General features: G+C 51.4%; 1 protein-coding gene across 1 annotated transcript in view; it reads left to right on the top strand.

The window, feature by feature from the left end:
- The window catches only part of LOC120639815, a 46,094-nt gene extending 28,176 nt beyond the window's left edge, over window positions 1–17,918 (top strand). Inside the window, exons 15-22 of the mRNA XM_039915758.1 lie at window positions 1,628–1,755; window positions 2,008–2,242; window positions 3,081–3,269; window positions 14,470–14,753; window positions 14,847–15,054; window positions 15,152–15,391; window positions 15,877–15,962; window positions 17,269–17,918. Coding sequence (XP_039771692.1) covers window positions 1,628–1,755; window positions 2,008–2,242; window positions 3,081–3,269; window positions 14,470–14,753; window positions 14,847–15,054; window positions 15,152–15,391; window positions 15,877–15,962; window positions 17,269–17,428 — 1,530 coding nt within the window. The 3' untranslated portion in view covers window positions 17,429–17,918. The remainder of the gene's footprint in view (window positions 1–1,627; window positions 1,756–2,007; window positions 2,243–3,080; window positions 3,270–14,469; window positions 14,754–14,846; window positions 15,055–15,151; window positions 15,392–15,876; window positions 15,963–17,268) is intronic.
- The last annotated feature ends 3,684 nt before the right edge of the window (window positions 17,919–21,602 follow it).

The following is a 21,602-nucleotide window of genomic DNA, read 5'->3' as shown; positions in this document are numbered from 1 at the left end:
TGGACTAGTGTCCTTAGCATCTAGCTTGGCTGCCCTGCAGCCCCTTGTATAAATGTATCCCCAGCCCCCCTTGGGATGGCATGACTTTGAGTTTGTGAATGAAGAAAAACCCAGAAAATTGCCCCAAGTTCATTGTCATCCTCTCAGCTCGATGAGAGTTAGAATTGAGCTTCTAACAGACGGTGCCCTAGGGGACGCCCATCTGCACTGCCCTCCTCGCCGCTTCGTTCGCATGTCGACCTTCGCCGGCTCATCGTCGCCTTCACCGATCGGGTCGCCTTCACCGACTTCGCCCACCGTCGTCTCGCCTCACGCTACTCGGTCTGATCAGCCGATGTGCGTGATCCACCCGGCTCTCGTGACGTCCGTCGTCGTACAGCGCGCCTCTTCCCCAAGTATGGAGGGCTGCCGCTGCTTCGCCTCTTCGAGCAGCCGCGGCGCCACCCATGGTCTTCTCCGCCGTTGTTTCCTCACCGCCGCCGACCACGTCCACGACTTCATCGTCGACTCGTCGCTGCGCGCCCCGCGCATGGTCTTCGTCAAGCTGTACGAGTTCATCGCCATCTCTTTCGAGCGCCGCCGTCGCGTCAACCGGATCATTCGGCCTTGTGCTGGAAAGTCTGGGTTCCCCTCCTCGCTTCGTCTAGCACAACCACGTCGCCAGCGTCGCCATCTCATCCCCGACTACTTCGTCTACTCCAGCAATAGCAGGCGTTGGCATCTTCTACCTCGCCTTCTTCTGCGCCTGCGACCGCCATGGAGGCCTTCTCTGCTGGTCCCCCTCGGTGACGGCGTCTGGTTGTGCATCCTCCCTTGCACGTTCGGTATTGGCAACACCGGTGCGTGCCCATCGTCCCCGATGCGTTCCCGAGCCTGGCAAGCTCGGGCATGTGTCGCCTGATGGCCTGACTGCTTCGACTTCGGCATCGCTCCCTCTACGACTGCCTCGACGCGTCGCCATCTCCGTCTCCGGCGTCTTCTCCATTACGCCACCACCATGGCGCCTCCTCGTGCGCCCGCGGCTTCATGTGCGGCTACCTTGTCTTCGGCAACCTCGACATAGCTACGTCGACCACGGCTACTCTACGTACGGCATCATCGACCATGGCTACTCGTCCTCACCTCGGCTACCTCGACATCGGCACAAAGGGCTATCATCTGCTTGAGCAACCTTGTAGTTTTCCACTCCAGCCACAGCATCTGCGGCGCACTGACCGTTGTGGCTGCGGGGGGATGTCAGTTTATCGACTTCTCTCCAGTCTCACCGTCTGCGACGCTCCCGCTGTGACTGCGGGGGGATGTTAGAGTATATTAGGGATATCTCTATATTAGGTAGATTAGGATTGTATCCATATCCTATCAGATCTGTAGGAGAGGCTTCTTGGTCTCCAAGTCATGTACCCCTATATATTCAGCCTCAAGGCTCAGGCTAATACAATCCATCAATTACACCAATCCTATCCTTTCTTCTGAAAAAAAGTAAAATTACCTAAATGACCCCCCAAAACAGAACATAATTGGCTGTTAAAGTATACCCAGAAAGTACTCTGGGATTTCTAGTCCACTTTGTTTAAGCACTTCTTCATATTGTGTTTGTGCTGATAAATAATGTGCCCCTCCTTTATAGGTTCCTGGGGCTAGCAGGGCAGAAGAAACACAGAGCCATGTCCACAGAATGTACTTCATGGGGCCTAATACTTTCCGGGAACCCTGGCATCTCCCCTACTCACCTCCTGATGCGATAATTGGAATTGTGTAAGATTTCCATCTTAGAATTATAGAATAGAAAAGTGCCATTTATATTAACCTTTATTCACCTGAAAGGTATTCTCAAAAGCCCATACACAGTAAAAGCTTTGCATAAGTTTGAATTTATTTACTTGTTGCTATTGTTCAGATAAAAGATTTTGTAGTTCCTTTTGCTCTACTCCATTGCCATCAGTTTGTCTCTCAGTCTTGTACGGATGCCACCAGAAAAAAAGCTAACTCATATTGCTTTCCTTTCAGTTATGAAGATGCTTTCAACCGATTTATTGATGAGATCAATTTGGTGGCTGCATATGAGTGGTGGGAAGGATCTATACATAGTATACTTTCTGTTCTTGCATATCCTTGTGCCTGGTCTTGGAAGCAATGGCGCAGAAGAAAAAAGATCCATCGTCTTCAAGAGTACGTTAAATCTGAATACGACCATTCATGTCTTCGTTCTTGCAGGTCCCGGGCTCTCTATAAAGGCTTGAAGGTCAGTAATCATGATGCAGAAATGTTTTATGTCATTATCTAAAACTAAGACAATCGATGTCATTTCGTACTAGAACCAGCAGCAATTTCCCCTGTCTTTTGCAAAACCGGAATTACTGGTTTGCTCTGCTAACATGGTATGGTCTTTTGTGTCTGTTGAGTACCAGTAGCAGGAGCGCAGGTGCATGTAGCAGGAAATGCATGCCTTACCACAGGAGACCAGATAGAATCTAGGAGCTGTAGTCGGTTGAATGAATTGTTAGCTTACTGCAAGTCCTTAAATGGCCTTAGTATTACCTATTAGGGGCATGGTGTATCTAGTATTGTTAGCTTACGGTCCTGGTGTTGTTAGGCATGTTCAAAAGTTGGTTTAGTTATGTTATCGTGTGGGTCTTGTTTTGGATTCCTAAAGCTATAAAGACAGCTTTTGTGTTGGTTTAGATCAAGCAAGAAAGCAATTGCACATGTTAGTCCAGCTTGGTCAGAGTCATCTGGTAAGCCAGGATCCACCTCTGCATATGACCTAAGCGGTCTTATTACCGTTAGTTGAAGCAACATTGTTGCCAGAACGTTTTCCTCTCAGAAGTAGACAAATATCTGCAGACTTCCATTTTATGATTCTAGCGAACTTTTAACTTCATTCTAAATGCAAACCTCGATGTATACCTGGTGGGATAAAATATTCAACCACTCTTTTGAATGATCTTTTGGTTAGCTTGTTAACCTGAACTATGATCACTACTATATTGAAAAAGAGTTGAAACAACTGCCTTCCAGACTTGTTATTGTATGCATATCAACAAAGATATAGTGCACGTGTAACTGTCTGAACTTTGCAGGTTGGTTCAACCCCAGATTTGATGGTTGCTTACATAGATTTCTTTCTTGGGGGTGATGAGAAACGACTTGATGTATCATCCACCATTCAGAAGAGGTTTCCCATGTGTCTTATTTTTGGTGGTGATGGAAGCTACATGTCTCCATACTACCTGCATAGTGATACATTGCTATCGAACCTTCTTGGCCAGGTAAATATCTGAAATTTTGCTGCAATATTAATACCATACCTATTGTTTGTCATGACTCATGGTCAGGATCTATGTTAGAGGAGTCAAGGGATTATTGGGCCTTAGCCCATTAGGGTGTTAGAGGAGTCAAGGGATTATTGAGCCTTAACCCATTAGGATTTATTAGTCGCTTGCTTAGGGGTCAAGTAAACATCTCTATATAAGGAGAGGAGATGTATCAATCTAATCAAGCAAGAGATTAGAAGGAAATCCCCAACCCTAGCCGCCGCTCTCTTGCCTCGCAGCCGCCATCTCGTGAACAGTACCCGCGGTACTGTAGCGCCGCCGCCGCTTCCGTCATCACTCTCTCCTCTTGATCCCATCAGCGTTCATAACAATCTGGTATCAGTTATGCCAGGCGACGACAAGTCTGAGCCACCACTGCTGCCGCCAACCATGGAGGGTCTGGCCGCCATGATGACCAAGCTGTTGAGCAGCATGGGCGACATGGAGACGCGCTTCACCTCTATGGAGTCGCGCATCACCTCTATGGAGTCGCGCCTTCAACCGCCGCCGACGTTGAACCCCACGGCGTCCATGCCCTATGGGATGCCAGGGTACGGATCTACAACCCTGGCGAGTTCTTCATCGACGGCCGCCGCCACGCTGTCCACGGCACCCCCAACGTCTTCGCCGACATCCAGCGCGCCCTTCTCCTACGGGATGCCGGGTTATGGATCTACTTCGCTGGGGAGCCCTTCCTTCACGGCCGCCGCCACCATGGCCACGGCCGCCTTCCCGTCGTTCACCGCCCCCAGCCCCGTGCCAGGTTCCGCTGCAGATGTGCGACTCCCAAAGATACAAGCCGCTCTCCAGGAGATGATACAACTTGAGCGAAAGAGAGGCGGTCGTGCACCTACAAGCGGCAACGCGCAAGTTCGTGGCGCGACGGCTCGTCCGCGTGATGCGCAAGAAGCAACAAGACCAAGCGACTTCATTCATCCAGGCGGCAGTGCGGCTGCAGGCTGCAGCACGCCGTCTCCTGGCGCGGAGACGGCTACAGGAGATGCGCCGGAAGATGCACGAGGCAGCCTTGATGGCGGTCGACCTTGGCAAAGGGGAGCGCATCCTCGCCCCGTCAGACGGCCACCAGCAATCACGCCGATGTTCTGCTGTCTTCATGCGTGAGCAAGGTGTTGTTTCCGCGATCGGTGAACTCCAACTCTGCGGCAGCGGCGATAGGGGAGGCGGTTTCCTCTTTGCCGCAGGCGGGGATGCACTGCCTAGGCGGAGAGTATAAGGATTTAAATGTCGATTGGGTGGAGGGCAATAGTTGTGTTGCCCAGATAACTCACAAACTCATGGTAAAGGCCAGAGGTCAGCTTGACCAAGGCCGCTTGATTGAATTGGAATTGCAATAACTGAGTTCGGTTACATAGAGAGGAGGGGATGCTCTGCTTATATAGCAGGAGCTCACCCACTAAAGTGCTTAAAGCAAAAAGGTAGCCAAGGCTCTTCAACTTGGAAGCCAAGGCAAGATTAACACAAAGTTAAAGCATAGATTAAGATACAAACACTAGGCTTATAGGCCATCAATCTCCCCCTAAGCCTAGTGCTGAGTGATCTGCTTCAGTCTGACCTTCTTCCTCATCTCCTGGAACTTGTTCTTGCCCAGAGACTTGGTGAGGATGTCGGCCAGCTGATCAGTAGTGGGAATGTGGTCGGCCTTGATGCTCCCGTCCTCCAGGCAGTCCCTGATGAAGTGGTACTTGATCCGGATGTGCTTGCTCCTCCCATGGAAGACAGGGTTCTTGGCCAGGGCTAAGGCAGACTTGCTGTCCACCTTGAGCTCCACCACATCCACCTTGCTGCCCCGCAGCTCCCCGAGCAGCCTGGACAGCCACAACGCTTATGTTGCTGCTGAGGCGGCGGCGATGTACTCAGCTTCACAGCTCTACAGCGCGACCACCTTCTGTTTGGTCGATTGCCAGCAGACCAAGAAATCACCGAGGAAGAACATAGTCCCGCTGGTGCTCTTGCTTGTATCAACGTCGCCGGCGAGGTCGCTGTCGTAGTAGCTGATGAAGCGCATCGCACAGGAGGCATGCTTGTAGTGCAGGCCGTAGTCCAGCGTCCCTGCGATGTAGCGCAGAATCTGCTTGATGGCTTGCAGGTGCTCCACCGTTGGCCGCTCCATGAACCTGCTCACGTACCCGACTGCGAATGCCAGGTCTGGCCGGGTATGAACCAGGTAGCGGAGACTGCCGACCAGCCGGTGATAGTGAGTAGGATCGACCTCCTCTGCTTCACTGTCGCGGCTGAGCGTGAGCTTCTCTTCCATTGGCGTGTAGGTGGGGTTGCAGCCCGCCATGTCGCCGAGCTCCAGGATCCGCTTGGCGTAGTGAGCTTGACGAAGCGTGATGCCGCCAGAGTCATGGCGCACCTCGATGCCGAGGTAGAAGCTCAACAGCCCGAGGTCGCTCATGTCGAACCTCTGTTTTATGGCCGCCTTGAACTTCTCCACCTCCTCTGCATCCGCGCCGGCGATGATGAGATCGTCGACGTAGACCCCGACCAACAGAACAGCGCGCCCACTGCCCCGCCGGTACATCGCCGCCTCGTGCGCACTCTGCTGGAAGCCCATCTCCTTGAGCATTGCGCCCAGCTTCGCGTTCCAGGCCCGTGGCGCCTGCCTGAGCCCGTACAACGCCTTCTGCAGACGATACACCTTGCCTTCTTCTCCGGGGACGGCAAAGCCGGGTGGATGCCGCACGTACACCTCCTTGAGGTCCCCGTTGAGGTGCACGCTCCATCCTTGGGCCGCCAGCGCAAGGAGGACACGAACGGACTCCATTCTCGCCACCAGCGCGAACGTGTCGTCGTAGTCGATCCCCTCCTGCTGGACAAAGCCACGCGCCACCAGCCGCGCCTTGTGATTGATCACGGCGCCCTTCTCGTCCTTCTTGAGCTTGAAGACCCACTTCAGGGTGATTGGGCGGTGGCCGGCTGGTGGATCCACGAGCTCCCAGGTCCGGTTCTTCTCCACGGACTCAAGCTCCAGCTCCATCACCTCGCGCCATGCCGGATGGCCTTGCGCCTCCGCGTATGTGGACGGCTCGCCAGCATGCGTCAGATGTAGCTCCGCGCACACCCGCGGCTCCACCTCCAGCACGGCTTCGTCACCGAGGATGTTGTCGATCCTGCGGTACCAAAGAGGCTCGCCGTCGTAGAACGCGTCGAGTCGATCGCCGTCGCCTTCTAGGGGAGTGGCTGACTCGATTTGAGTCTGCACCGCCGCTCCCGGAGTAGCTGAGGCAGGGGATGCAGAAGTCGATGTGAAAACAGGGGACGACGCATAAGCAGAGGACGACGCGGAAGTAGGGGACGGCACACCGCCCGTCGATGCTACGCTCCCGGTCCCAGTCTCCCCCGGAGACGGAGAGCGTGGCGAGGGTGAAGCCGCGTTCGCAGATGCGTCATGTGCACCCGGTCCGCTGGCGTCGATCAGCTGGTAGTCGAAGACGAGCTCCTCCGCCACCGATGCAGCGTGTTCTGCGCTCTTGCTCCAGTCCCATCCGCGCGTCTCGTCGAAGACGACGTCGCGCGACACAAGCACGCGCCGGAACACCGGGTCGTAGACGCGATATGCCTTGGCGCCGTCCGCGTACCCGACGAACACCCCCGGCCTGCTGCGATCGTTGAGCTTGCGCACCTGGTTCAGCTCCTTGGCGAAGTAGAGGCAGCCGAAGACGCGTAGGTGCTCCATCGCTGGAGCTCGCCCGTGCCAAGCCTCGTAAGGCGTCTTGCCTTGCAGGCTCTTGGTCGGCGATCTATTTAGCAGGTGGACCGCCGTGACCACTGCCTCGCTCAGAATTTGGCCGGCATGCCTCGCTGCTTGAGCAAGGCCCGCGCCATGGCCACCACGGTCTGGTTCCTCCGCTCTACCACGCCGTTCTGTTGAGGCGAATAGGGAGTAGAGTAGTGACGCGTGATGCCTTCGTCGGCGCAGTAGTCGGCGAACTCTGCGGCGGTGAACTCCTGGCCGTTGTGGGTGCGGAGGACGCGCAGCTTGCGCCCGCAGACCTTCTCCGCCTCCACCTGGACGCGCTTGATCGCGTCCGCGGTGGCCGGCTTTGCGGTCAGCAATGACACCCACATGAAGCGCGTGGCATCGTCCACCAACAGCAAGAAGAAGCGCCTGCCGCCGGGCGTCGCCGGCGTCACTGTTTCGCACAGATCGCTGTGCACCAGTTCAAGCTGCTCCTGCGCGTGGTACTGGGCCTGAGCGGGAAACGGAGCCCCCCTTTGCTTGGTGACGACGCAGGTGTCGCAAAGGTTGCCGTCGTGCTTGATCACCGGCATCCCGCGCACCATGTCCTCCTTGCACAGCTTGTGCAGGGCGTCGAAGTGCAGGTGGCCATAGCGTTCATGCCACAGCCACACGCTTGATCATCCTTGCGCGCGGCGAGGCAGAGCTCCTAGCCCTCGGCTTGATCAGGATTGCGCAGCTTGGCCGTGTTGAAGTGGTGGGTGTAGAGGAAATTGGGACTGCGCAGGACTTTGATCATGAGTCGTCCGCGCTGATCCCAAACCCTCGAAACACCATCTCTGATCCTCACTTCCGAGCCGTCCTTGTACAGCCGTCCGAGGCGCATGGAGTTCTTGAGCGCCGGGATGTAAAAGACGCCGTGCAGGAGCCACTGCTCGCCGTTTTTCCCTTCGAACGCGACGGAGCGGACTCCATGGACACCGCACCGAGCCGGACACGTCGCCGGCGAGGTCGGTGAAGAGGTCGCGGCGCCCGGTCATGTGGTGGGTTGCGCCGCTGTCGAGGTACCACTCGTCGATGTCCTCCTCGACGGCGGTGTTGAGGACGACACGGGCGCATCGCTCGTCTAGCTCGAGGAAGAGGCCGTGCGCAGCTCGACGGTGCCGCACGCGAGGAGGCCGACGTCGACGTCTCCCTCCGCGACGTGTGTAGCTCCGCGATTTCGCTGTGGCTGGGGGCAATCCTTAGCCCAGTGCCCAGCGTAGTTGCAGTTGTGGCAGGTATCGTCGCGGCTCGCTCTGCGTTCGCCGCCGGCGTCACCTCCCCTGTAACCGCGTCCGCCGCCGGGATCGGCCGCGCTGCCAGCGCGATCTCCCTTGGGCTTGTTCTTCTTGCCGCCGCGGGGACGCCGCCGCCGCTCCTGGCCATCCTTGGACGTGGCGGCGTTGTCTCCCTTCCTGCCGCCGGTGCGCCGCTGCTCGGAGTACCACAGCTTGCCCTGCTGACTCCGACGCGCGTTCGCGGTCCTCGACCACCTTGAACTGCCTGGCAACATCGTCGATGGAGAGATCCTGGAGGTCGAGAAGGGTCTCGATGGAGAAAACAAATTGCTCGTACCTCTTAGGCATGCACCGGAGAAATTTCTCCACGGCGCGTCCCTCGTCGAGATCGGTGTCGCCGTTGCGCACCATCTGCTCCCTCAGATTGGTGAGGCAGACAGCAAAGTCTTCAACTTGCTCGTCGGGGCGAAAGGTGAGACCTTCCCACTCCCCGCAGAGGCGCTGGAGCGCGGCGCGACGAACGCGATCGCTCCCAACGCGCCTGGCTTCGATCGCCTCCCAGGCGAGCTTGGCGGTGGGCTTGTTGGCGAGGGTGGCGCCGATCTCCAGCGAAACGGAGGCGCAGAGGGCCTCCAGTGCCCGCCGATCCTGCTCGTAGTCGACGTTGTCGAACTTGATGGCGTCCTAGAGGAAGCGCGCTTGCAGCTTGACCTTCATGAGGAGACTCCACTCGTAGTTTGACCGCGTGAGCATCGGCCACCCGCCTCCGATCTCACGGTAGATTTGCACGGCCGGCGAACGCCCGCGCCGCCCACGATGCCGTGGTGGGGACGGCAACCTGCAGCGGTGGCGGTTCTTCGGCTGGCGCGATCCACCGGAATCCTCTGTCTCCCCCCTCCTCTTCCGCCTCCTCGCCCCTAATATCTGCTCGCAGAGCATCAGCGGCTTCCACCGCGGCCGCTGCGTTCGCAGCTGCCTGTGCCGCCTGGGCGGGGGCTGTCTCGGCGGCCTCAAGACGTGCCCTTCGCGCCTGCGCGCCGTCGTCGCCGCCCACGCCAGGGACCTTGCTGGCGTCTGCAAGCCGGCGTGCTCTCGAGCTGGAGGTAGACATGGCGGCGGCGGCGGCTGCGGAGGGAAAAGCACTAGAACCCTATCTCTTGATGCCAATTGTTGCCCAGATAACTCACAAACTCATGGTAAAGGCCAGAGGTTAGCTTGACCGAGGCTGCTTGATTGAATTGGAATTGCAATAACTGAGTTCGGTTACGTAGAGAGGAGGGGATGCTCTGCATATATAGCAGGAGCTCACCCACTAAAGTGCTTAAAGTAAAAAGGTAGCCAAGGCTCTTCAACTTGGTAGCCAAGGCAAGATTAACACAAAGCTAAAGCATAGATTAAGATACAAACACTAGGTTTATAGGCCATCAAGTTGAAACTGATATTTTTCAACACTTTAAACAATTCTGTCAGTAACCTATGGAATATCTAGAGATTTGTTCGGAATCTTCGCAACTTCCAGAGATTTTGCAAAAAACTTCGGAGACTGGAAAAACTGCTGAAATCACAAATCGACTAACCAAACATCAACTAAAAGTAGATCGAGCGAATTTCCAATGCTTATTTCCACACCTATTCTCCAGACACCTACACTCAAAGTTATCCAACACGTAGATCGAGAGGAAACCCTAGGAAAAGAGGCTCAAGACAAGAACTCCAACAAATCACAAAGACACAAGGATCATGGTTTAGAAGGAGTCGCCTAGGCGTCCAGGTGCTAAAAGTTTCTGGGCGTTCGGGTCGCCTAGGTTTGCAGGCATAAGGCGTCCACCTTGCTTGATTTGGTGTTCAAGTTTCGCCAAGGTGCCCTTGGCGGATGCTTTACGCGTGAAAAATAGGGGGTCCGCGGGGAAGTGGGGGCGTCGGAGGAAATCAGAAGAAAATCGTTGCTGCGTGAAATTGCGCGTCTTCCGCCTGCCGCGGATGAAGAAATTGAGGGCAAGAAATAAGGGCTGGAGGTAGGAAAGAGAAGGGGGAGAGAGGAATTAGACCTGTAGGAAGGATAGAATTGTGTATAATGTTGTGAAGGATGTATTGCATTAAGGCCTGAGCCGGTATATATGAGAGTACGAGTTGCGGGGTAAGGCATCCCTCGGGTTACATATGGCAGGATATGATATGAATATCTAAACTACCAAATATACTTTAATACTCCCCCGCAGTCAGCGGGAGCACCGCAGACGATGAGACTGGAGAATAAGCCAAAAGTAGGAGCTAACAGAGTTACCCCCCCCCCCAGTCACAACGTCGGTGTGGTGAGGATGCTGCAACTGGAGAGAACCGTCAGAGTAACTCATGCGGATGGTAGCCCTTTGTGTCGATATCGAGGTAGTCGAACTGGAGAGCGAGGAGCCATGGTCGAAGATGTTGTGCATAGGATAGCCGTGGTCGACGTAGAGCTGTTGAGGTTGCCGAAGACAAGGTAGCCGCACATGAAGCCGCGGGCGCACGAGGAGGTGCCATGGTGGTGGCGTAATGGAGAAGACGCCGGAGACGATGATGGCGACGCGTCGAGGCAGTCGTAGAGGGAGCGATGCCGAAGTCGATGCAGTTAGGCCATCGGGCGACACTTGCCCGGGTTTGCTAGGCTCGGGAATGCGTCAGGGACGATGGGCGCGCACCGGTGTTTCCAATACCGGACGTGCAAGGGAGGATGCACAACTAGACGCCGTCGCCAGGGGGACCAGTAGAGAAGGCCTCCATGGCGGTCGCAGGCGCTGAAGAATGGCAGGGTAGAAGATGCCGACGCCTGCTGTTCCTTGGAGTAGTGGTGATGGCGACGCTGGTTACGGTTGTGCTGGACGAAGCGAGGAGAGCCCGGATTTTCCAGCGCAAGGCCGGACGATCCAGGCAACGCGGCGGCGATGCTCGAAGGAGACAATGAAGAATTCGAATGGCTTGATGAAGACCATACGCGCAGGGCGCGCAGCGACGCGTAGTCGACGACGAGGTCGTGGACGAGGTCGGCGGCGGTGAAGAAGCAGCGAAGAAGACCACAGGTGGCGCCACTGCTGCCCGAAGAGGCGAAGCATCGATAGCCCTCTATACTCGGTGAAGGAGCGTGCACGACGAGGACGGGCGTCACGGGAGTCGGGTGGATCACACACGTCGACTGATCAAACCGAGTAGCGTGAGGCGAGACGACGGTGTGCGAAGTTGGTGAAGGCGACGATGATCCGGCGAAGGTCGACGTGCGGATGAGGCGGCGATGTTGGCGGCGGCGCAAACGTGCGCCCCCAGGGTGCTGGCCATCTCGCCATGCCGCAGGGTCGGAGAGGAACAGGAGGCCGGTGAAGTCGGTGCCGACATTGAAGTAGAGGCACGAGGTCGACGGGCGGCAGGCGACGCAATCCTGATCTCTAATCGGGCAAAACAGAAAAGGATACATCAGCAGCATGTCGTGGGGAAATCCTTGGGTGCACGAAGCACAGAATCGCCTCCCTTATCCTCTTTCCTCTCTGCACATCACGGCAGCAAGCCACACGGTTTTGTGCGAGAGAGAGGGAGAGCAGAGGGGCGAGCACGGGCGGTCGACGCGGAAGGTGAGGCTGCGAAGCAGGCGGCCGGGCCGCGAGCTTGCGCTAGGGGTGGAACATGGCGAGCGCGGACACACTGCGGGCCGCCAGGCGGCAAAGCAGAGGAGGAGCTGCGCGGAGGGAGGGCGGTGGAGTCCAACGCGGCCGGCCGACGCCACGGCCACCGGCGGCGAAGGCCTGGCGTGGCGGACACGGTCCGCCGGAGTCGAAGGCGGGTTGCGGACATGTGGGGTCGCGCGAGGAAGATGGCGTAGATTGGCCGGCTACCACCATGGCGGCTCGGTGTCAGGGTCGACCTGGCTCGGGCCACCACCACGGCAGTGCGGGATGGGGTGACGCCTAGCGTCCTCCACAGCGAGCACGGAGAGGGCGACGAGGTGCCCTCGTGGCGACGGATCTCGACGAGGTCCGACGCGGCGAGGAGGATGAAGCAGGGGCGCGGGGAGGCCACAGATACGCATCCAAGGTGAGTTCCATCACAATTCGCCGAAGCTCGACGATGACAGCGGCCGATCAGATCGATTGGCCGTGACACCTAGAAGACGTGCCCCCCGATGGAAATTGACATCTCGCCGGGGGAGAGGGGGGGCGCTGGGGGACTATCTCGGGGGCTTGGTGGTGGTGAGCCCGGGACGGCCGGCGGCGCCTGGACGACGAGGGCACTAGGGAGAAGCGGAAAACTAGGGTTTGAGGGCTAGGGTTAGAACCCAAACTCGTGATACCATGTAGGATGGATAGAATTGTGTATAATGTTGTGGAGGATGTATTGCATTGAGGCCTCGGCCGGTATATATGAGAGTACATGACTTGGGGGGGGGGGTAAGGCATCCCCCGGGATACATATGGCAGGATATGATATGAATATCTAAACTACCAAATATACTCTAATAAGACCTTCTAGAGGCTAGGGCTGCTGGTGCTCGCACCTTCTCAGTGAGATCCCGCCGGCGCGTACAGCCGTGGCGGACCAAATCCTCGCCGAACCGTGGGTGCACGGGCACAGCCCATCCAACGATGCTGCACATCTTTGCCCATCGCCCCTCATCCCCTCCAGCAACTCGATTGGAGCCCAGCTGTCCACCAGATTGAGCAATACTGCTCCACCTTGCCATCTGACTGCTTCAAATCGCCTTCCCGCAGGCCCTCAATTCCTGCAGGCCCACAAGTCTAACCTCTCGCCCTACTAGGCATTAGAGATTGGTTTATGGCTAATTGGCTTTTGAGAGATGAGACGTTAGGCATTTTAGATTTGCTATCTTACTACTAGTGTTATTATGCTTAATATTTTCTGGATACTTATGATAAGTATTGGTAATATTATAGTCCGATTAGCTTCTGAAATTTAGTGGCATTATATTTAAGATGTTTGTATGACGTCACCTAGGTGTTCGCCTTACTCGCCTAGGCGTCCGCGAAGGCTCACTCGCCTCGCCTCACCTTACTGCCTTTTAAACCATGACAAGGATTTGTTTCTCGAAGTTTAACGTCTCCATTGAGGCACCCAAGACGGTCGTTCCCTCCTTGAGCTATGAAGCCTCCCCTTAGCGACCCAAGGTCTAGCTAAGGTCACTTACTATGATGTCGAGGTCGTACAAACGTCCTGGGACACACTAGAAGTTTGGATGATCGATGGGCAACGCTTAGCTGGCTAGGAGCTTGGAGCTCCAAAAGTAACAAACTCGAAATCCACCGACTTGACGAAGAACGAGGTGCTCAAGAGATGGTAAAGTAGCTCACTAGCACTCTCTCTTGCTCTTCCTTCAACTTTTGTTCAATCCCCCTCACCAAATTTCACTTGGAGCACTAGGGAGGAGTAAAAAGGGCTCTTGAACGCTTAGGGAAGAGGTAAGCTCGAGTTACGTGATTGTGGAGGGGGTGAGGGTCAAGTTACAGGGTCAAGTTCCGAAGACTCGGAGACTCCGGATATGTGCGGAGTCTCTGCACATGTCCAGACTCTGGACAGATTCTGTAGAACCAAATAGTTTCAGAGACTCCGTAGAAATCTCCGAAGACTCCAATGTTATCCCATGTGTTTTGCAAGTGCAAAGGTGTCTCTCATAGGTTGGTTAGATCATCTTAAGCACCTTATTCTACACAAATCGTGTATATTTCATGTCCTTTTGATAGTACGGCATTCCTATACTCAATTTTAAAGATACAATATTTAAATCCTCACGAATTTCCACTTTCCAACTTTAATTTCCTTTTTGGTGGCCATCTCCATGACTTAGCTCATCAATCACCTGTGATACCTGTTCATCATTCTCAATAATGACATTAGTCCCACAAGCGTACGTCATTAATCAACCAAAACCCACAAATCGGGCCTAGATGTTCTTTTAATTCACCAGGATAAGATTTATTTGGTGCATAGGGATACTCACCAACAGGCTACAGTCAATAAATCTTGCAGCATTTATTCGAAATTTAATCTTCTTGGATCTCATATTCCATATTTCTTTAGAATTTGTGTTGTTAATATTGAAATTCAAATATTCTTTGGTGTTTTCATGAACATGGTAAAAACAACAATATGTTGTGTTCAATAACCCTGGGTAACGTTGACTTTGTTTTTCTAGTATGTGTCGACTGCTATCTGGAATAGATTAGTCGCTGGTTTGAATGCTCAACTGAGGACAGTAAGACAAGGAAGCATCCGCTCAACTTTGGGCCCTGTTGTTTCTTGGATCGACAGTCATGGGAATCCCCAACTTGAGAGGCATGGTGTTCGATTGGAGCTAGGGTGGTTCCAGTCCACTGCTTCTGGATATTACCAGCTAGGTATTGTTGTAGCTGTGAATGAGAACTTCTACAAGAGCCTCCATCCCCACGAGCATGGACCAGAATTCGGTGAACGCTCAAGGTTTGAAAAAATTGCATGTTCTAGTATCATTTCTTGTCGAATGTTTTAATGCTATTTAATGTTCATATAACTTGAATGCCTTTAATCCTACAGGAAGAACATTGCAGTTCTACTTCAGGATTTCAACCAGGCAAATCAGGATCAGCCTTGCACAAGCTATACTGTTTCTAGGAAGCGGTTGACAGGCGGAGTGAATGGTGGGATTATAAATGAGGGAACACTCAAGTCTCTAGATTATAAAAGAGACTATCTCTTCCCTTTCTCATTGTTATTGCAAAATTTCAGGCCTATAGGATACGCGGTAACTACTGAACCCATTTTGTAACTGCAAAATGTGCTCATTTGTTATAACTGAAATCTGATGTCACCATGACTGAAATCATGTTATAATATTGCAGGAAACATTGCAGCTGCTCATTTGTATTGTACTTCTGGGTGATTTTTCCATCACCCTACTCATGCTTGTACAGTACTACTGGATATCTGTCGGAGCTTTTCTTGCCGTACTGCTGATTCCCCCTCTTGCTTTGCTTTCACCTTTTCTTGCTGGTCTCAATGCACTTTTCAGCCGAGGACCAAAACGGTCCTCTGTGACCCGTATTTTTGCACTATGGAACATCACTTCAGTTATAAACATTGTAAGTCTTCTGACCTTTTTGTCTATTAATTATCTTGTTTAGTCACATGTTACATATTTCGGTTGTTTGCTGTTGTGATCACTGATCAGTAGAATATGTTGCAGTATACAACAGAAATTATTACTGCATGCTGCTATTCTAATCTTGTGAGCATATAGGGTGCACCTATTTGAGAACTGAATTATAGGATCCTTGTGGTGGATTGCGCACCCAGGTCCAAGTCCCACACTCGGCATGAGTGCTCATCTACATCATGTAGTTGCATTCAAATGTAAATGGCATGCTTGTGCTACATGATATTTCAATCTAGTTAGATTTGTTCTAGGGCGCACCCACATGTCTTTGGGAGTGCGTGTGGGTGTGTGCATGAGTGCCTCCGACTTGGACTTGGAAGAAGTGTAACTATTCAACTCTGTTTCTTTGTAAATACGCACATGCATGCAACATTAAAGGCCATGGGTTTTAACCATATTAGTTTTATGCAGATTGTATCAATCATATATGGTGCTTTGTATTTTTGGCTCTCTTCTTTGGCGTTGTCTTCACTTCATCATGTATACAATGGAAAAAGGTTTGTTTCCTTCTATTTTTGCATTGTGATATTGGAACAGGATCCCTGCATTCACTCTATTAACAAAAAATGCAGTAGGTTTCATGCTGCTTTTGTCTTTGCGATGCTACACTACGGAATCTTTTTATTTTCTGGAGCTTGTCATTCCTGGCTCCAGAAATTCTTCCAGCTGGAGCTGTGGGAATATTGAAGATATTTGCTGAGCAATTTTGTTATTATTTTGTTGTAGATTGTTTAAGTGAATTGCCCACCTCTTCCCATCAGCTTAAGCTTTTGGGTTGAATTGGTTGGTGCATGCAACTCAATATGGTATTAGGGCCAGAGGTCTCGAGTTCGAATCCTGGCGGGCACGATTAAATAAAATAATTGCAGCTGATTCCTAATTTCCATGTTTAAGGCTTGAGAGAGCCTCCACATGAGGGGGAGTGTTGAAGTATAAGTGAATTGCCCACCTCTTCCCATCACCTTAAGCTTTTGGGTTGAATTGGTTGGTGCTTGCAGCTCAATATAAATACATATGTGCAAACCACTTCATGCTATTCTAAAAAGGGCGTACCCAGTGCAGAGAGCTCCCGCTCTGTGCGGGGTCTGGGGAAGGGGTGTCTATTCTACAAATTCCAAATCCAGCATGGATCTCACAGCTGGAGCTGCCCCTATATGTGTTATGTTTCTTTGCATTCCAAAATCCAAACGCATCTTCCTATCCATTTCCTGTATTCCTGTATTTTTTTTTCATTCCACTGTTTGCCGCTACACATCGCTGTCCCTGTCCTGTCTTCTCCTCAGTGCTTAGTTTTTGGTTCCTCCATTTCATACAGGCTAAAACAATCGGAAATTTTTCCATAGCACACTAGAAACATCTGGCATGCTTTATTCATAGTTCTTTGTATGAAGCCAATGCAAATTGATTTTAATAATTTGATTGACAAACAGTAGGATAGTTTTGTTGTTTGACTAATTACATACTTAAAATTTATATGAAAAAAACAAATTCAATGGAAATTAGGCACATATTATCTTCTTGTCATGTATTATGTGGTCATCATCCTGATTGAATTTGGGCATGAGTTATACCCAGGTTCTGTCCAAATATTTTTAATAGTGTACTTTTGATCCCTAGTGGCTGCATTGTGACATCTTTAAACATTCATCTGGACTCTATTCAGATTCTGAATGTCTGTTTTCAAGTTATTCTTCCCAATAATACAAAAAGGAACTGACAAGATATTTCTAATTTTGCTTTTCATAAACATTTTATTTTGCAAGGATGTGTAATTGATATCTTTGTTCTATGTCACCTGTTCAGCTTTAAGAGTAGGGAAGACAATGAATGGTGGATACTACCTATCATCCTTTTTCTTATCAAGTCACTGCAAGCTGGACTTGTCAACTGGCATGTTGCGAATTTGGAGATCCAGGACTATACGTTGTTTAGCCCTGACCCTGATAGATTCTGGGCAATGTAGCCGCGTGCTGCATGCTAAGAATGGCAGAAAGTATAAATTGGTTGATGTGGACAAGCTGCATTTTGTCTCTTGCATTTCCATCTGTCCGATGCAATTCCTGGATCTGAAGAATTGGTCTGACATACTAAGACCTGGAACTTCCTCCTATTTCTGGGAGCTCTCCAGCTTAGTGCAGATATGTGGTAATTTTTCTTTATATCAGTTTTGCATCTTGGTTGGGCGTATAGGATAGCTCTGTTGCCCCGTGAGAAGTAGATTTCTACATTTTCTTTGGTTGAGATTCACCCGGTGATTTGAGTGTACAGCAAGAATCCAGTGAAACTGGTGTCCTAGTGGTGTACATTCTTGTAAGTAATAGTAAGCTCAGTCGATTCAATTGTAAACAGTTAATGTTTCTTCTTCTTTAGCTTTACTTTCTGATAGTGGCGTGTTGCAAATTGCCCTGCTTGGTTGGAAGCTGAATGGCTGTGCCTGAGAGTTACAGCATCAAGAATTGTGATGTTCCTTTCTGAGATTGCTTCCGATAGTCTCAAATCTTACTTGTAGATATTGTGTTATGTTCTCTCCTTGGCCATGTTACTCATCTCCAAGTACAACGTGCATCGTGATGTTCAGAAACGGATATGCATAGGGGTGTAGATGGATAATTCTTAGGTGTACCCAACCCTCTAACCCTCTCTAGTTCAAAATTTTATATTTTTTTTTAAAAATGAGATCTCATTTTGAAAAAACAGTATAAAATATTGAACTAAAGAGGGTTGGAGGTGCATCTAAGAGTCACCCTTTTGCACTCTTATTTCGAACCTCTAGTTCATATGCATAAACAATTAAGTTTGTATCCATTGAAGCATTAAAGAGGCGTAATGAGCATGTGTTAATTGAGCCTGTTCCTTTGTGCTAATATGAGTATCAAAATTATCCTTAATGCAAGCGTTCTGGAGGGGGGGGGGGGGGGAAATAAAAAAGTTACTGAGAACTATACCCTAATTTGCCCAAGAGAAAATTGGGAAAAGAAAACTACAATAGGGTATGTTGTGCCGAAGCAAGTTGGGGTTTTTTTTTGTGAAAGGGGAAACTGTATTATGAAGTTACACAGTACACCCTTGGGTTTTTTTTTGCGAAAGGGGAAACTGTATTATGAAGTTACACAGTACACCCCTGCATTTTGCAGGAAACACCCCGGTACAAAGGATAATGACACACCCGGCGATGCCTCCACCATCGTCCATCACGCCGGCGAGCCCGCCGCAGTCCTTCCGCCATGCCGAGGGACTCCAAGACCTTGGAAACTGCTGCAAGAGTCCACACCTTGGCCCAGCCCCGGTGTTTTGATTTCGCTGAACATACATCAGCCATCCCCGCAGCATGAACGGAAGAGGAAGAAATCCACACTGACGGCCGTCGGACCACTAGCAGGAACACAAATCCGCGGTGCCCAGCCACGCCGGCCACCCGGAAGAGCCTCGCAACGCAGGGGAAGAAAGGATTCGCCCCCCTTTCACAACAAAAGAGAGGCCGACTGACCTCAAGGAGATCCCGCCGAAGGAGACGCACGAGCCGCCGTCCTCACCGGAGAAGGCGCACACCGGCCGCCATCACCGGAGAAGACGCACGAGCCGCTGTCATAGCCGGGGATGATCTTTATTCACCAGCGAAGTAGCTCCATCGACCGCTACTCCCGAACAGCGAAGCTCCACCATCACCATCGATGGCGAGCAAAACGTAGGCGTAGAAGCTAAACTACCTACCCAATATACATCTGCCCAACGAATCCCCGGTTCTCCTCCCTCTCCGGCACCGAAACAGCAGCCGGAGAGGAAGGGGACTGGCGAAATCGCCGGTGGAACCTGCAGTCGCCTCACTTCTGCCCTTGTCGCCTGCATGAACTGTAGAAAGGGATAAGTATGGGCAGCGTTTACGTGCCGAAGCAAGTTGTTAACCCTAAAGATAAAGCACTTTCCTAGCACACCTATTTCGAGCCATTGAACACTTGAGGAAAATGGAGGTCTAGATAAAAGGTGCCAAGAGGAGTCAATTGTGGCTACTGGCTCTATGTTTAAGGGTAACCTAACAATTATAGAGACAATTACATAACTGCCTTTGAGCTCTAACTGCACGTTTGCCATTATTTTTTGAACTTTACATGTTGGCCCCTGGTTTTGGAAATCGAAGGTGTAGGAAAGTAGGATATGTATAAGGTCGATGTATTGCATTGAGCCCCTTGGGTGGTATATATAGAGTACAAAAACTTGGGGGGTAAGGCACCTCCCCGATACATATGGCAGTCTGGGATTACATATCCTAACCTACTAAATATACTCTAACAGAAGGCACTGTTTGCCTTTGTTTCTCAACACTGCGAGCTAGACTTCAATAATAGTCCCAAAAAAATTTGAAAAAAAAAGAAAAAGAGGAAAAGATTATACTACCCCTTATCCAAAACACACTTACTCTCCCATTCTCCTCTGTTTCATTCGTGACCCAACTCGTTCACATGCACCGGTGGTAGGGTTAGGGGTAGCTGTCGTCATCGTGTTGGGGGCGCTTGGTGGGCGGGTGCGGGGACGCGGCGGGAGGGCCCCAGCATCTGGTGGGTCGCGGGTGTGGAGGTGCGGCGGGCGGGCGGGCGGGCCCGGTGGCGGGTAGGAGTAGTGAGTGGTGGGTGGGGGGACGAGACGGCCAGGGACCGACGCTGCTCGGCCTTGAGGTCGGTGGCCGGCGTCCGACACGTCCGTGCCGAGGGCCCTGCACAACTGCTAGCGCCCTTGTGCAACTATCCTGCGCCCCTATGCAGCTGGCAGGCATGAGTAGTGGGTGACGGGCATTGCATGCCTGCGAGCCAACCAGTAGAGTGGCGCTGCGAACCAGATGGAACAACTTGGGTAATTTTCGTCGACTTCATCCTTTCTTTAGTAGACAAATCAGATTGTTTGATTAGGTCTTTAGGATGATCTAGCTTATGAAACATGCTCTGGTTTGTAGGACAAATGACAACCACATAAAACATGTTATGGTTCAGGCACATTGGAGCTTGCTGGATGGGGGTCCAAACACATATAGAAAGAGGGAAATCTTGACTACAACTGTTGACAGCCATGACTACGACTTGCTGAAGTTGGTGGATTTCATTGGTGAAAGTTTTGTATGGGGTTCAAAGCAATACATTTCTTTGTGGCGGGCATTGGAGGATGATTGTATTGGGATTACAACTGACGAACAGTTGTCCAAGTGGTTTGAGATCAACAAAGACAAGGGGAAAGTCCATGTTGTTGGTCAAGTCAATGACTTTGAAGGGGCATTACAGTTCTCACCGACCAAGCGCAGGCTTCACCCTACTGTTCGGAACTTTTCAAGTACTACACCTATTGATTTAGATCTCTTCATAGATCCAACATAGCCTACTCAGCGTACAAATGAGCTTGCTAAGGAAGACAAGAAGGTGCATAGGAGAGTCACAGATGATGTACTGAGTGATAGCAGCTATGACTCTGAATTGGCTACATCTTTTAGCTCTGAATTAGATGCATTTTCTGACTCTGACTACTTTGACCCTGAGTATGATCTTGATCATGAGATAGTTGTTGATGATGACAATGATGATGTTCCTGTCTGTTCTTATGATGTTGATGCTACATGTGTTGATATTGGTTGTGTGTTTCGTAATGTTCAGTACAAATTGGCGCAATCTTGAATGATTATGCTTTTTGTACTATAAAGAAAGACAATGAGTGATATCAAACCAAGTGCATGAGAGCTAATAAAGGTTGTGAGTGTACATTTTTTGCCTCTACTAGTAAGAAATTTATTGGATGCAAGGTATAGCAGTTCCTTTCTTTTGTTGGGCAGGTTTTTCCACAAATTTTGATCCTTTGTTACACTGTCATCTTAATTAGATCCTTATTTCCTGTTAATGACCAAAATTGGCAGCAACCGGTCTAACCGGTACTCACAGGCGATCTGACCGGACTGAGTTCTGTAGCCGGTCCAGCAAGGGCCAACCGGTTTGACCAGTAGGTTCGACTGGTCTGACCGGTCCACCAAGAGTCTGAGTGCAATTAAGGATTTTCATAGATTTAGATCTGTAAAAGAATTTCTTTGCGGGGCAAGACCTCCCCACCTTATAAATATAAAGGGCCATGGCCGATTGAGGGCATCCAATCGATCAAACATAAGA

Source organism: Panicum virgatum, chromosome 7K, assembly GCF_016808335.1.
Source record: "Panicum virgatum strain AP13 chromosome 7K, P.virgatum_v5, whole genome shotgun sequence".
Classification (NCBI taxonomy): Eukaryota; Viridiplantae; Streptophyta; class Magnoliopsida; order Poales; family Poaceae; genus Panicum; species Panicum virgatum.
Note: the sequence above shows the minus strand (reverse complement) of the source record. Positions and strands in the feature narration are given on the sequence as shown.